At 46.5% G+C, this 12,629-nt stretch overlaps 1 protein-coding gene across 1 annotated transcript; it reads right to left on the minus strand.

Moving 5' to 3' along the window:
• Nucleotides 1–3,046: 3,046 nt before the first annotated feature.
• On the minus strand, nt 3,047–7,155 carry LOC134460110 (arg8-vasotocin receptor-like). The gene is made up of 2 exons (XM_063212574.1): nt 5,720–7,155; nt 3,047–3,868 (listed from the first exon to the last, which is right to left on the minus strand). The coding sequence occupies exons 1-2, from the start codon at nt 6,735–6,737 to the stop codon at nt 3,480–3,482; spliced, it is 1,407 nt and encodes a 468-aa protein (XP_063068644.1). The 5' UTR covers nt 6,738–7,155; the 3' UTR covers nt 3,047–3,479.
• Between the last annotated feature and the right edge of the window lie 5,474 nt (nt 7,156–12,629).

A 12,629-nucleotide genomic window follows, 5' to 3' on the forward strand; every position in this document is an offset into this window, starting at 1 on the left:
ACACACACACACACACACACACACACAACCTATCAATACACACACTTTCTATAAGTGCTCTGCTTCAGCTATATACAGTGCGTGAGAGTTGGAACCACCACAGAACCAGACAAGTCTGAATACACAAAACTTAAACATTTAGATTTGCAAAAATAATTCAACACAAATGAATAATAACAAAACACAACAGACAGACAGACCAACTGACAGTTGGGCTGCCATTTAAAAGTGCAATAACATGAGTAAGAAGTTTTTTTTTAGTCCAGACAATCAATGGCACACAGTGGGCTCTAGGCAGGGCTGGAGTTGGGGGGAGAAAAGGGGCCGGGCACTTGTGGCTTAAAGGGGCCCCTCTTAATTAGTGGCACAGAACTGAGTCACCGGTGGGCCCCGTACCCTCGTGGGCCCGTTAAAATATACATATATATATATATATATATATATATATATATGAGTAAGAAGTTTTTTTAGTCCAGACAATCAATGGCACACAGTGGGCTCTAGGCATATATATTTTTACATTTCTGAAAATAGGGCCCACGAGGGTGTGGGGCCCACCGGGAAATGCCCGCTATGCCAGATGGCCAGTCCAGCCCTGGCTCTAGGGTTCTATCCAGGGCTCTAAATTAACACTCACCAACCGGCCAAATCCTGGTGAAATTACCGTTTGGCTGAGAGAAAAGACACATTTACTAGCCACTTTCACCCATTAGTGAGTGTGTGTTTGGCTAGTAAGATCAACATCTAATAGCCATTTTGGCTGGTGATGAAAAAGGTAATTTAGAGCCCTGGTTCCATCTGAAAACATACCTAGAACTAGAACGCCGAAATGGTTCTTTGTATTCCTCTGACTCATATGGAAGAAGGCACAAACATGTTGCTCTTGAACTCTCTATTTTTAAATGTTTTTACTGTTGTTGTCATTGTCATTGGTGATACTTTTTTAGTGGATAGGATAGTGAAAATCATGACAAGAAGAGAGTGAGAGAGAGATGTGTTAGGGTTGGGACATGACCCAGGCCTGAGTCAAACCCGATTCCCATCGGGTGCTTAAAGGGGCACTGTGTAGGATGGTGGCGAGAGTAGGTATTGCAACTACGATGCTCATTGAAACTGCTGTGCCTATTGCCAAATTGGATCTTTTCAAAAAAAATTACGATATAAGAAACTAATATATATGAGTGTACCCAAAGTACTGTAAATGTCTATTTTTGGTCATTCAGAAGATCCATCTCTTCATGTATGAAAAGTGTAATTTTCCCAGTCATAACGAAATAATACTTAGTATTTGATGATGCCGGTAATAATTCATGAAAAAGTTAACATTTGCGATTGGGCAGCATACATCCTGGAAATGAATTACTAAAAATATTACACAGTGCACCTTTAAGCATGATGCCCTACTTCCCCTCCTCTCTTGACACAGGTACCAATCAGTGGTAGTGTGTTTTTCAGTCACTGTTGATAATAAAAGGTGATGTTGTTATTGTGATGCTACAGATCCTATACGATCAAGTCTAATTTTGGTGTTTTTTCTCCATTTGCCACCACACAAGCTTGCACAATTTTCAGTTGATATGTCATACACATCATATATTTTAGACATTAGAGCAATGAAAGAGAGTGATCTGGTGTTGATGAGGATTAAAGTTGGCACATGCTTTCACAGTTCTCTCATCTCCTCTCTCTCTCTCTCTCTCTCTCTCTCTCTCTCTCTCTCTCTCTCTCTCTCTCTCTCTCTCTCTCTCTCTCCCTCTCTCTCTATCTCTCTTCTTACACACTCCCTCAGTTGTTGGGATATATGTATAACAGATAATATGATATAAATCATGATTAATAGGGCAACTTGGGTGAGTTGTCACAATCCTTTGATGTGATGTTGCAGTCCTTGATGAGGACAAATAGCAGGCTAGTAGTGGGTTATATAACCCCCATCCGCAAGCAACCCCCCACCCCCATTCTCACAACGTCTACACCCTTGCGTTTCTCAGTCGAGAAACACATCAAATATGTTCAATATACTTTAAACGAGGAAGAATAGCAGTATGTTGTTGTCTTTTTCATTGTCCCTTTTTTCTTCATTGGGCACACACTCACACAGTTCTCAAAAGTGTTAGGCACACACATTTTTTCACATCGGTCTTTCTTCTCCTTCATCGTCATCAATTGTTGTTGTTGGTAAGTCAAATGTACTTCAGATGATTAAATGGCAACGAGAGCAGTTCCATTATTCACCACACAGAGCGCTCACTGTCCTCAGATAGCTCTCGTCTCCTCTTGTTCTTAATCTTCATCTAGTGTGCTGTTGCCCTCCACGGGCAGGGAGTGGTGAGTTGTTACGGTACACACACACCAAGATATTCGCGTTCGCTTAGCGTGTCCGGAAGCATTGCGAGTCCGACAGGTTCGCGGGCTGCCTTTCACACTGCACAGTCAGCGTCCACGTTCTATCTGCGGGCAGCAGCCATTCATTTTTCATGGAAGCCGCTCATTGAACGCAGACGGCTGCGCAGGAAAATAGACTCTAATTCTATAGGTTCTAATTTCAAGAAGCATCACGGACATGTCCGATCGGACCGGACATGCGCCGCGCTTACACTGCGCTCCTGTGTGCAAGGCATGATCTGTTTACATGTATTCTAACCATTTTGAACTGATGCGGGACACGTTCAGTGGACTTTAAGTGGTGTGTATGGTGTGGTTGCGGTGTGTATGCACCATTTGAATCCTTGAGGTGTTGAATTGTGAATGAGGAAGGATAGCTGTGTGGTGTTGGTAGTGTGTCGAACCGTTTTGCTGCATTGAGCACTCACACTCTCACAACTTTCTCACACACACACACACACACACACACACACACACACACACACACACACACACACACACACACACACACACACACACACACACACACACACACACACCTCTGTCACATCTCTCACATCCTTCTTAGTCTTTTTGCTATGACATCGGATAAAGTTCCGCTTTTATCCGACTACTGGTTACGACTACCAGAAAACAGTGTTATGAAAGTTTATGTCTTTGCCAATGTATGCAACTTATACCTGCTCCCAGTGGTGTGGTACAAGGGGGTGAAGTGTGACTGAGTTACCAGGGCCCCATGTAGTGTGTATAGGGGGCCCAGACAGTGTAATGTAGATATATGGGGGGGTCCAGTGGAGCTGACTGTACATAGGGCCCACAATCCACAGTTTGCTGCTGCTCCGAAAGCACTCCGAAAAGTGTTCAATTGAAGATGTTATGAAAAAAAGTCTCATGTCCTCTTGGCCTACAGCCTCCTTCAGTACACAGCGACATGACTTGTGTGAGTTGTTGAAAATCCTTGAGGTGCTTAAATAAGGAAGAATGAAGCTTTTTTTTTCACACAATTTACATTCGGCACACACAAAAGTGAAACGTTCTGTCAGTTCTCACATACAGCTCTCTATGTCTTTATTCCTCGTCCTCCTCTCTGGACTTCACCTGAAGTTCCCCTCCATCGGCAGGGACTGGCTGGACTTGCGCGAGCTGTCACAGTTATCCCCCCTCCATATGTCTGAGCCCTCGTTGTTGTGTCCGCCGCTGCGCGAGCCGTTCCTGCTCCCGTTCCCGCTCCCGTTGCCGTTGCCGTACCCGGAGGAGACGATGGGGGGCATGCGGGTGAGGAGGGTGGTGCGGCGCAGGCTGCCGTCCGAGTCCTTGCGGCAGGAGGCGCCGCCGCGGACCAGGCCCAGCCGGGCGCAGCAGGGGAAGAAGCGGGCGAAGTCGTAGAGCAGGTGGCCGCTGAACAGCATGTAGATCCAGGGGTTGCAGCAGCTGTTGAGGCTCGCCAGCAGCGCCGAGAGCGTGACCGCCGTGTTCTCAGAGTCTGGGGATGGAGAGAGAGAGAGAGAGAGAGATAGCGAGAAAGAGATAGGGAGAGAGAGAGAGAGAGAGAGAGAGGGAGAGAGAGAGGTGGGGATGGAGGGGAAAGGGAGAGCGAGGGATAGAAAGAGATGGAGAGGAGAGAGAGAGAGATGGACACACATACAAACACAGCAACAGAGAGAGAGAGAGACAGAGACACAGAGAGAGAGACGGAAACACATACACACAGAGCGAGAGGGGGAGACAGACAGACAGACGTACACACATACACACACAGTAACAGAGAGAAAGACAGAGAGACGGAAAGAGAGAGAGAGAGAGACACACATACACACACAGCAACAGAGAGAAAGAGAAAGCCAGACAGAGACAGACAGAACGACAGATATACACACACATATAGAGACAGAGAGAGAGACAGAAACAGAGACAGACAGACAGAGAGAGACAGATAGAATCGCAGAGAGAAAGAGAGAGAGAGAGAGAGAGAGAGAGAGAGAGAGAGAGAGAGAGAGATAGCCAGAAACAGAGAGAGAAAGAGATAGCCAGAAAGAGAGAGAAAGAGGAACGGGGGGGGGGGGGGGGGGCAAGGGGAGAGAGGAGTGAAATATGTTGATGGATTAAAATGCTTGAGCGTTTATGGCCCATCTGGGTGTTATTCCTAGAAAGCGCTCTTTGGGGAAAACAATGAATTCTCAACACGCCATGCTCCGTTTCTCATACATTCACCAGTCACGGGGCATCTGGAATGCCGGACATGTTTGGCACCATTATTGCCCTATGTGAGCAATGAGATCATGTTATGGCACACACATACACACGCACTCGCATACACACACACACACACTCGCATACACACACACACACACACACACACACACAAACACACGCACACACACACACACACACACACACACACACACACACACACACACACACACACACACACACACACACACACACACAGGACATTCAGACGCCAGTCCACCAGATGGAAATTAGCCTTTGTGCAATAATCCAGCACATTTACATATATGTTTCTATATGTATATGTTTCTGAATGTGCATTGTCCTGAAAAATGAAAGTAAAGTAAAAGTTGCATAATAATAGTGAGTCATTATACATCGTCCGTGACAGATATAAAATATACTAAATGTATTTGGCATGAACATTACGCATGCTAACGCGCACGCACGCACGCGCGCACACACACACACAGAGGGACATATATTTCATAACATGAATGAGTCATTCCATATTTAACTGACTAGATTAGACATCTTTGTCCTTTTTAGGACTTAAAGACATATGTTAATACAGTAGCATCTACGTTTTACACTAAGCTCAAAAAGCAGGTTTTTATTACAAAAGAAAACCACATTATTCAATAGTCACACAGACACACAGACACAGACACACACAGACACACAGACACACAGACACACACACACACACACACACACACACACACACACACACACACACACACACACACACACACTAAACGCGTAACACCAGCAGCACTGATTAACATCTGCCACATGTAGTGAGTGTGTGTTTTGGAGACGTGGCTTACATAAACAGCAGACGCACCAGTCTGCTTTGACTTTGCCAAAAGATGTCCAAAGTGCACGTGAAGCTGTGTGTGACCTAGGCGGGTTAACCTAATTAAGTGTGTGGAACTATGCAAATAAAGCGCCTCTTTTCTGTTATTATCTCCCCTCCCAATGGTTATAACGACATAGTTTAGTCGCGCGCCGTGGAGTCTAGACTGGCGCACGGGACATGCCACAGAGAGGGGAGGGGGTGCTTTGGGAAACAACAGTAGAAGGGGGAAAGAAAATAACGTACCGTCCCAGGAGAAGTTGGCATCCCACACCGACCACATCTGTACGATAAAGAAGGGGGCCCAGCAGATGATGTACGCTAGCACGATCACGAAAGTCATCTTGACGGTTCTGAGTTTGGCCCGCGAGATGATGGTGACGCTGCTGACTGACGCTTTGCCGATCAGCCCGCTCCGGTGTGGAGGCAACTCCGCTCCGGTGGCGGTTGTCCCCGCGCGCCTCTGCGTCTTGTACTTGACGTTCATCCAGATGCTGCGACAGATGAAGCCGTAACAGATCACCAGCACCACCACGGGCACGAGGAAAATCCCCGCCGTGATCCAGGTAATGTAGGCGCGCACGCCCCACGGCTCGACAAAGTGTCCCCAGCAGTCGTAGACGTCCGAGCCGTTTTGGATCTCGCTCAGGGAGAAAATAAAGTACTGTGGCGCGCTCAGCACCAAACTGCAAGCCCAGGTGGTGGCGATCATGACGTAGGCCCGCTGCGTCGGCTGCTGCAGTGTCTTGAGCGGGTGACAGATGGCTATGTACCGATCCAGGGTCATCATCACCATCATGTAAGTGGACGCGAACATCCCCAGCACCTGTAGGTGCTTCACTATCCGGCAGAGGAAGTCCGGCCCATAGAAACGGAAGGTGATCTCCCAGCACAGCTGCGGAAGCACCTGGAAGAAGGCCACCACCAGGTCCGCGAGACTCAGGTGCTTGATGAAGAGGTGCACCCGCGAGCTCTTCTTCTTCTTCTTGGCGTTGCTGTTGAGCGCCAGGAGAACGCTCACGTTCCCCACCACCGCCACCACGAAGGTAATGCTCAGGGCGGTGATTTCGATTTTGGCCACCTCCTCGTTACGCCCGAACGGGTCGGAGATGTTGCCCGCCTCGGCGTCGCTAAAGTTGCCGGCGTGTCCTCCAGTGCCACTCATCATCAAGAGACTGTCTCTGTGCAGCAATGGCAAAGAGTAGTTGTCCCCGCCGCTGTAATTGCGCGCGCCGAGCAGGAGCGAGGAAGGCGAGAAGTGCATTTTCTCCCCTGCTGGCTGCGTGCGCTCAGAGCTCCACGCGCTTGTCAGTCCCCACACGCGCGCGCGCACAGGGAATCCCCACCAAGCGCAGAACCACGCCAAGAGAATCTCTTATCAGTGTAACTTACTTGATTTCCGACCGTTTTAAATTCATCTCAGCGCTGGTTAAAAGTCGTGCGCAAAAAGGCGATGGCAACCCACTCCAATAAAAAATCCACACGGATGGCGTGTAAAATCAGGTCAATATCCCCAGTATTCTTGCCGTGGAAAAAGCTCCCCAAAGTCCATACGTGAAAGGAAAGAGTGGGGTTGTTTCCACGGAGGCTCCTCGGATGTGTTCATGAGCACGGGGGAATGGAGCAGCAGCAGTCAGAGTCTGGTGTGTCGGTGCGTGTCTGAGATGTGAGTGCGGGGGAGAGGAGCGAGTAGAGCTGGCAGGTTGGGTTATGGTCATCTTCGCCAGTGCCTGTATAAGGAGCCAACACAGGGGCCGCCTCCTTGCAGTCATCTCTCTCTCTCTCTCTCTCTCTCTCTCTCTCTCTCTCTCTCTCTCTCTCTCTCTCTCTCTCTCTCTCTCTCTCTCTCTCTCTCGGCAGAAAAATGGACAGTCAAAAAAAGAGTGTGTGTGGTGTGTGTGTGGAAAAACAGATTTCTCTTTAGAACAGAAATGCGGCTGCTGAAGTGTTGTTTTGTTTTCCTCACACTAGAGTAAATATACACAAACACACTCACGCACGCACGCCTATTATGCACGCACGCACGCTGGTGAGAATGAACACATTATATCAATCAGCTTGCATATCGTCATAATTAGAGTGGGCGCATGCTTTATCACACTTCATTAATGTTATTCTATATGCAAACCTTTGAATAAATTCGTTTCCCAGCGTGTTATGGGAGCGTGGCAACTATGATAACGAAATAGAAATAGTCTCAGTCAAGTCTAGTCAAGACAACCCACTGTATCACAGTGGCTCCGACGATAGCATCTGTCCTCCATAAGCATAGGCTATCATTTAGTCACACTTCGAGAGGTAAATCTGATAAGGTGTGCGGTCACGTGGTTTAAAGATGTTTTCTTTAACTTATCTGTGGCTCGTTGAGCACGCAGCAATTTGGCGGAAACACAGACACCGTGGCTGCTGTTTGGACAGCTCGTGGGGTCAGCGACAAGCCATTCTACCGGCGTGAAATCGTGAAAACAAGCAGATCACCGATAACGTTGGGAGGGCAAAACAGGACTGCGCGGTTTAGTTATTCTGGCAGATATAGAACCTCGCAGGACCTGGTAGGACCAATTGAAGCAGGACAACACTATTTTAATGTAAGTCGAACTGACTCTTAGTAAGTAAGGGTTACGGACACACATTGGCTATAATTCACTGTTATATATAAGCTTATGCTAGTAGGGTAGGGTTATTGTTGTTGATCAGCTAGGACCCGATAGGGCCCTCTGTACAATAGCACTAATTCCCACTCAGATAGTGCATCTCTTGCACACCAAGTTGCACCTCCAAGTTGCAAGGTTTAAAGAATTTCCAAATGCAGTAGCATACTGTATGCATGCCGGCTACATAAAGCGAGCAATGTGGGGTTAGGTGCCTTGCTCAAGGTGCTCTTCAGCCTTGATGGAGGTGTAGGGAGAGGTCAGGTGGGATTTGAACCTTCAACCCCCAGATTGAAAGACCAACTCCCTAACCACCCAACCTAACCTAACCGGCCATAATATATGCAAACAGTGCTGTTGCTGTTTAGTGTGGTAAGGGGGAGTGAAACCGATGAATTGTTAAACAGGTCATGTTCTGAGCATACACATATGAATAGCTAGCATGGCACATCTGCCCACACTGGTGTTTGCGTGTTACTAATGTTCACCAGAGCATGCGTGCCATTGGAACATTCATCTTCAGCTGTAAGGTCATGTACCACCAACCCCAAATCCCCTCCCCAACCCCCAAAAGTCTCGCACCCCTCCGCTACCCAAGACCCCCCACCCCAAGTCTAATTTTCTCCCTCCTCCACCCTTACTGACACCCCTCTTCAACCAAACATCACCCCCCCACACACACACACACACACCTTACCCACCCCAAAGTCTCCCGTGCCTAAACCCTATTACAACACAGCCCCCAACGGAATTCTCTCACATCTTACCGCTCTAGCACCTCTCCTAGCACCAGAAAACAAGTTCACCTTCTCCTTCATCTCTCCCATCTCTCCATCCCTTTTTTTCTCCATATCTTCCCCTCTCCATCTCTCCCTCCCTCTATCCCTCCGTTTCTTCCGCATATCTTCCCCTCTCCATCTCTCTCACCCTTCCCCACTTCCATACACACATCTCAGGTTCCATACTGGGCTAAACCTCCCTCAACGTGTCTGAGTTTGTGCACGTGTGTGTGTGCGCGCGCGTGTGTGTGTGTGTGTGTGTGTGTGTGTGTGTGTGTGTGTGTGTGTGTGTGTGTGTGTGTGTGTGTGTGTGTGTGTGTGTGTGTGTGAATAAAGCAAGACTTTGGCATTTTATCAGACCAGTCTTTTTTAGGTAAAGCATGAGTGTGAAAGAATAGATCCCAAAAAGAGCATTGACAGATGTGACAGATAAGACTTTCCCTGTATGTTAGTAATAATAAATAAGGACGTAAGTGGGTGGACAAAGGGGTCAGTTGTCCCGGGCCCAGGGAGAAAGGGGGCCCAGAATTGGGTCCTCATTACATTACATGTACTGTGGGAGTGGGAGGGCCTTTCTGATGACTTCCTCCCGGCCCGGTCAAAGCTGTCAGCAGCAGTGTGTGTGTGTGTGTGTGTGTGTGTGTGTGTGTGTGTGTGTGTGTGTGTGTGTGTGTGTGACCTGCCAAGACCTGTCGCTATGAAATGATGTTCAAATTTTTAAAAAGTAATTAAACCATAGGAAAGTGTACTGTGTCTGAGGACTGCTCGTCGTTTCAAGCACGTCATTCTGTATTCAAAATCTCATTACAAGTTAATGAACTACCATGGCAAGTGTCTGGATCTACATACATTCATCAAATCAGCTTGTATGAACTTTCTGAAGAGGACTTCAGGTCATCATTCATTTCTCATTCAATGGATTGCACATAGCCTACTGCACTTTCATGTTTCAAGAACTTGAAATCTTAAATTGTCCAATGTTCCGAAAAGAAGAACAATTACAGTGTAATACTTTGAACGTAAAGCTCATTTCACTCACACAGGAAGTGGACATTGTTTTAAGATGAAGGGGTTGCTAGGCAATAAATGCAAATAGGCCTACAGATGTTTGCCTGGCTCTTGCCCGACCTGTTGTTCCGCGCAGCTTTGTGAGCTCCACTACTACGACGTGTGTGTTTGGAGCGCCACCAGGGGGCTCCAGAGGTACGCACACACACAGAGGTCTGGTAGAAACCAGGCTATACAAATGAGATGATCATGTCTACTGTAAGGAAGACTATGCTATGTTAAGGCAACGATTTTTACAAATCAAGTTTGTTTTAAGCAACGACTTAATACACCACTATCTCTCTTCGGGGGTTTTCATATGACATTCGTACTGTTGACCTTGTTGTACGGGAATCCTGACCTTGTTGTACGGGAATCCTGTTTCCCACAACATTCCTGTAGTTACTTCAGACCAGGTTTTGCAAATGGGGCTTGCTGCCTAAAATCGTAGTGTGAAGGTAGTTAATTCACTTGAACATTTTGCTTAGGCCCCAGCTGTGGCTCTGCTATGCCAGCGACCTGGATTCGATTCCCGGCCCGGGTCATTTCCCGATCCTTCCCTGTCTCTCTCTCTCCCACTTCACTTCCTGTCTCTCCTCCACTGTCTTATCTGAAAAGTATTACAATCCCCCCCAAAAAAATACAAAAAAAGAAAATCTAGCTTAGTGCCTCTTTAACACACAGGTTAAAACTTGACTTCACACTCCGTCAGCCTGACCATTTTTGGAAATAGCTCGGTGTGAATTATTATCTTTTCATTCTGATTATTTTGTGTTATCAGTACTACTACTGGGCAATAAATACACATGGCATAACAAAACAGTTTTTGGTAGAACAGTTGAGAACTTTGGACTGTCATCTTCACCAGGGCTGGGCCATCTGGCATACCTGGCATTTGCCAGGGGGGCCCTGCACCCTCTTGGGCCCTTATTTTCAGAAATTTAAAAATAAATAAATAATTAAAACATGTGCCCACGAGTGTGCGGGGCCCACCGGTGCGTCAGTTCTGCACCGCTAATTATCAGGGGCCCCTTTAAGCCAAACGTGCCCGGCTCCTCTTTCTCCCCCAGCCCAGCCCTGCCTTCTACAGTACACTGTGAAGAGAAAATACATCACTGCTATTTCTACTGTATGATTATTTATGAGGATTTGTTTTTGGTCTGGCTTTCACACCAAGTACGTTTGGTCTGGCGAATATCCCATAGACTGGACTTTTCTCAGGGATTGAACCAAGGGGTGTTTGCCAAATGCATTTATATACTACCCAACTCGATAAAACAAATAAAACCTCTGATTCCGATGATGTATGGGTTTTGTAGTGGGTTTCCATTTCATGGGTCAAAGAATAAAGAAAGGTGATGCGCACATCCAAAACTTGGTCAAATAAAAAATGAAAAAGCAAAAGAAAAACGGGAGCAGTGTGCGGACATTCCACCTTTATTTTCATAGTATTTCATTTTTTGTCCTGCACCTGCATCTTGGATGTGCGCATCCAGAGGCGATTCAAGGGTCAGGTGGGGCCCCATGCGAAAATGCAAAATTATGAACATTTGAACCAAAATCGTCACTACTGTGGTAAAGTGTGGGCTGTTATCCACTATCTAGGGACTTGGGGGCCCCAAGCAGCTGCCTGCCTTGCCTGGTGGCAAGATGCGCCTCTGTGCGCATCACTACCTTTCTTGATAGATCAAAGAATAGGCAGAAATAGGCTGGGTGGCCTTGGCGGACACGAATGGGAAATTCAATCTATAGGCCAGGGGTTCCCAAACTTTACCACGACAAGGCCCCCCCGGTATATTCCAGTTAGGCCCCCCTAACATGGGCTGTGCCACACTATTTTTTTCTGTGCACCCGGTTTCACAACTCGACAAAGTTGGAGCCTTCCTAAAGCCATTCAAGTACTACAGAAAGCATTATACAGTATATCACGAAAGTGAATACACCCCTCACAGTTTTGCAGATTTTTGAGTATATCTTTTCATAGGAAAGCATTACAGAAATTTCACTTTGACACAATGATTAGTGACCTTTTAACAACATATTTAACCGCTTAAATTTCTTGTTCACTCAGAAAAAAACAAAATACAGCCATTAATGTTTGAACATGTACTCACAAAAGTGAGTACACCCCAGATTAAAATTCGGTAGAGAAGGGGCTATGTTGGCTCGAATCGTCTCGAAATGAAACGAAATGAAAAGGGATGAAAAGGGAGGTCATCAGTGTGCGTTTCAACCTTTCTTTGCATTGAACTTTTAAATTTTGAGTCTGCATCTGGCTTAAATAGATTGGTGTGAGATTTGAATGCAATCCTATGGAGAATATCATGATCTGCTTCAGTAGTCACAGTGCATGTTGACATGCATGTTTCTTTTAGGTGTATTTCAGATTGCCAATGTTGACAGCATTCATGTATCCCCAAACCATGTCAGTCCCACTACCATGCTTGACTTATGAGAGGATACACCTTATTTGTAAAACTCACTTGTTTACCACCACACATGCTTGACACCATCTAAAGCAAATTTGTTTATCTTGGTCTCTTCAGATCACACGACATGGTTCCAGTGATCCATATCCTTGGTCTGTTCATCTCTCTTGAGACCAAGATAAACAAATTTGCTTTAGATGGTGTCAAGCATGTGTGGTGGTAAACAAGTGAGTTTTACAAAAACGGTGTA

The sequence above is a fragment of the Engraulis encrasicolus genome, chromosome 12 (genome assembly GCF_034702125.1).
Source record: "Engraulis encrasicolus isolate BLACKSEA-1 chromosome 12, IST_EnEncr_1.0, whole genome shotgun sequence".
Lineage (NCBI taxonomy): Eukaryota > Metazoa > Chordata > Actinopteri > Clupeiformes > Engraulidae > Engraulis > Engraulis encrasicolus.

What these genes read in the sequence shown, in the direction of transcription:
- LOC134460110 (XM_063212574.1), bottom strand. Translation starts at nt 6,737, where the DNA reads ATGCACTTCTCGCCTTCCTCGCTCCTGCTCGGCGCGCGCAATTACAGC. An exon ending in TGCCAACTTCTCCTGGGACG is followed by an intron (nt 3,869 to 5,719) that starts GTACGTTATTTT and finishes CTCCATCCCCAG; the next exon opens with ACTCTGAGAACACGGCGGTC.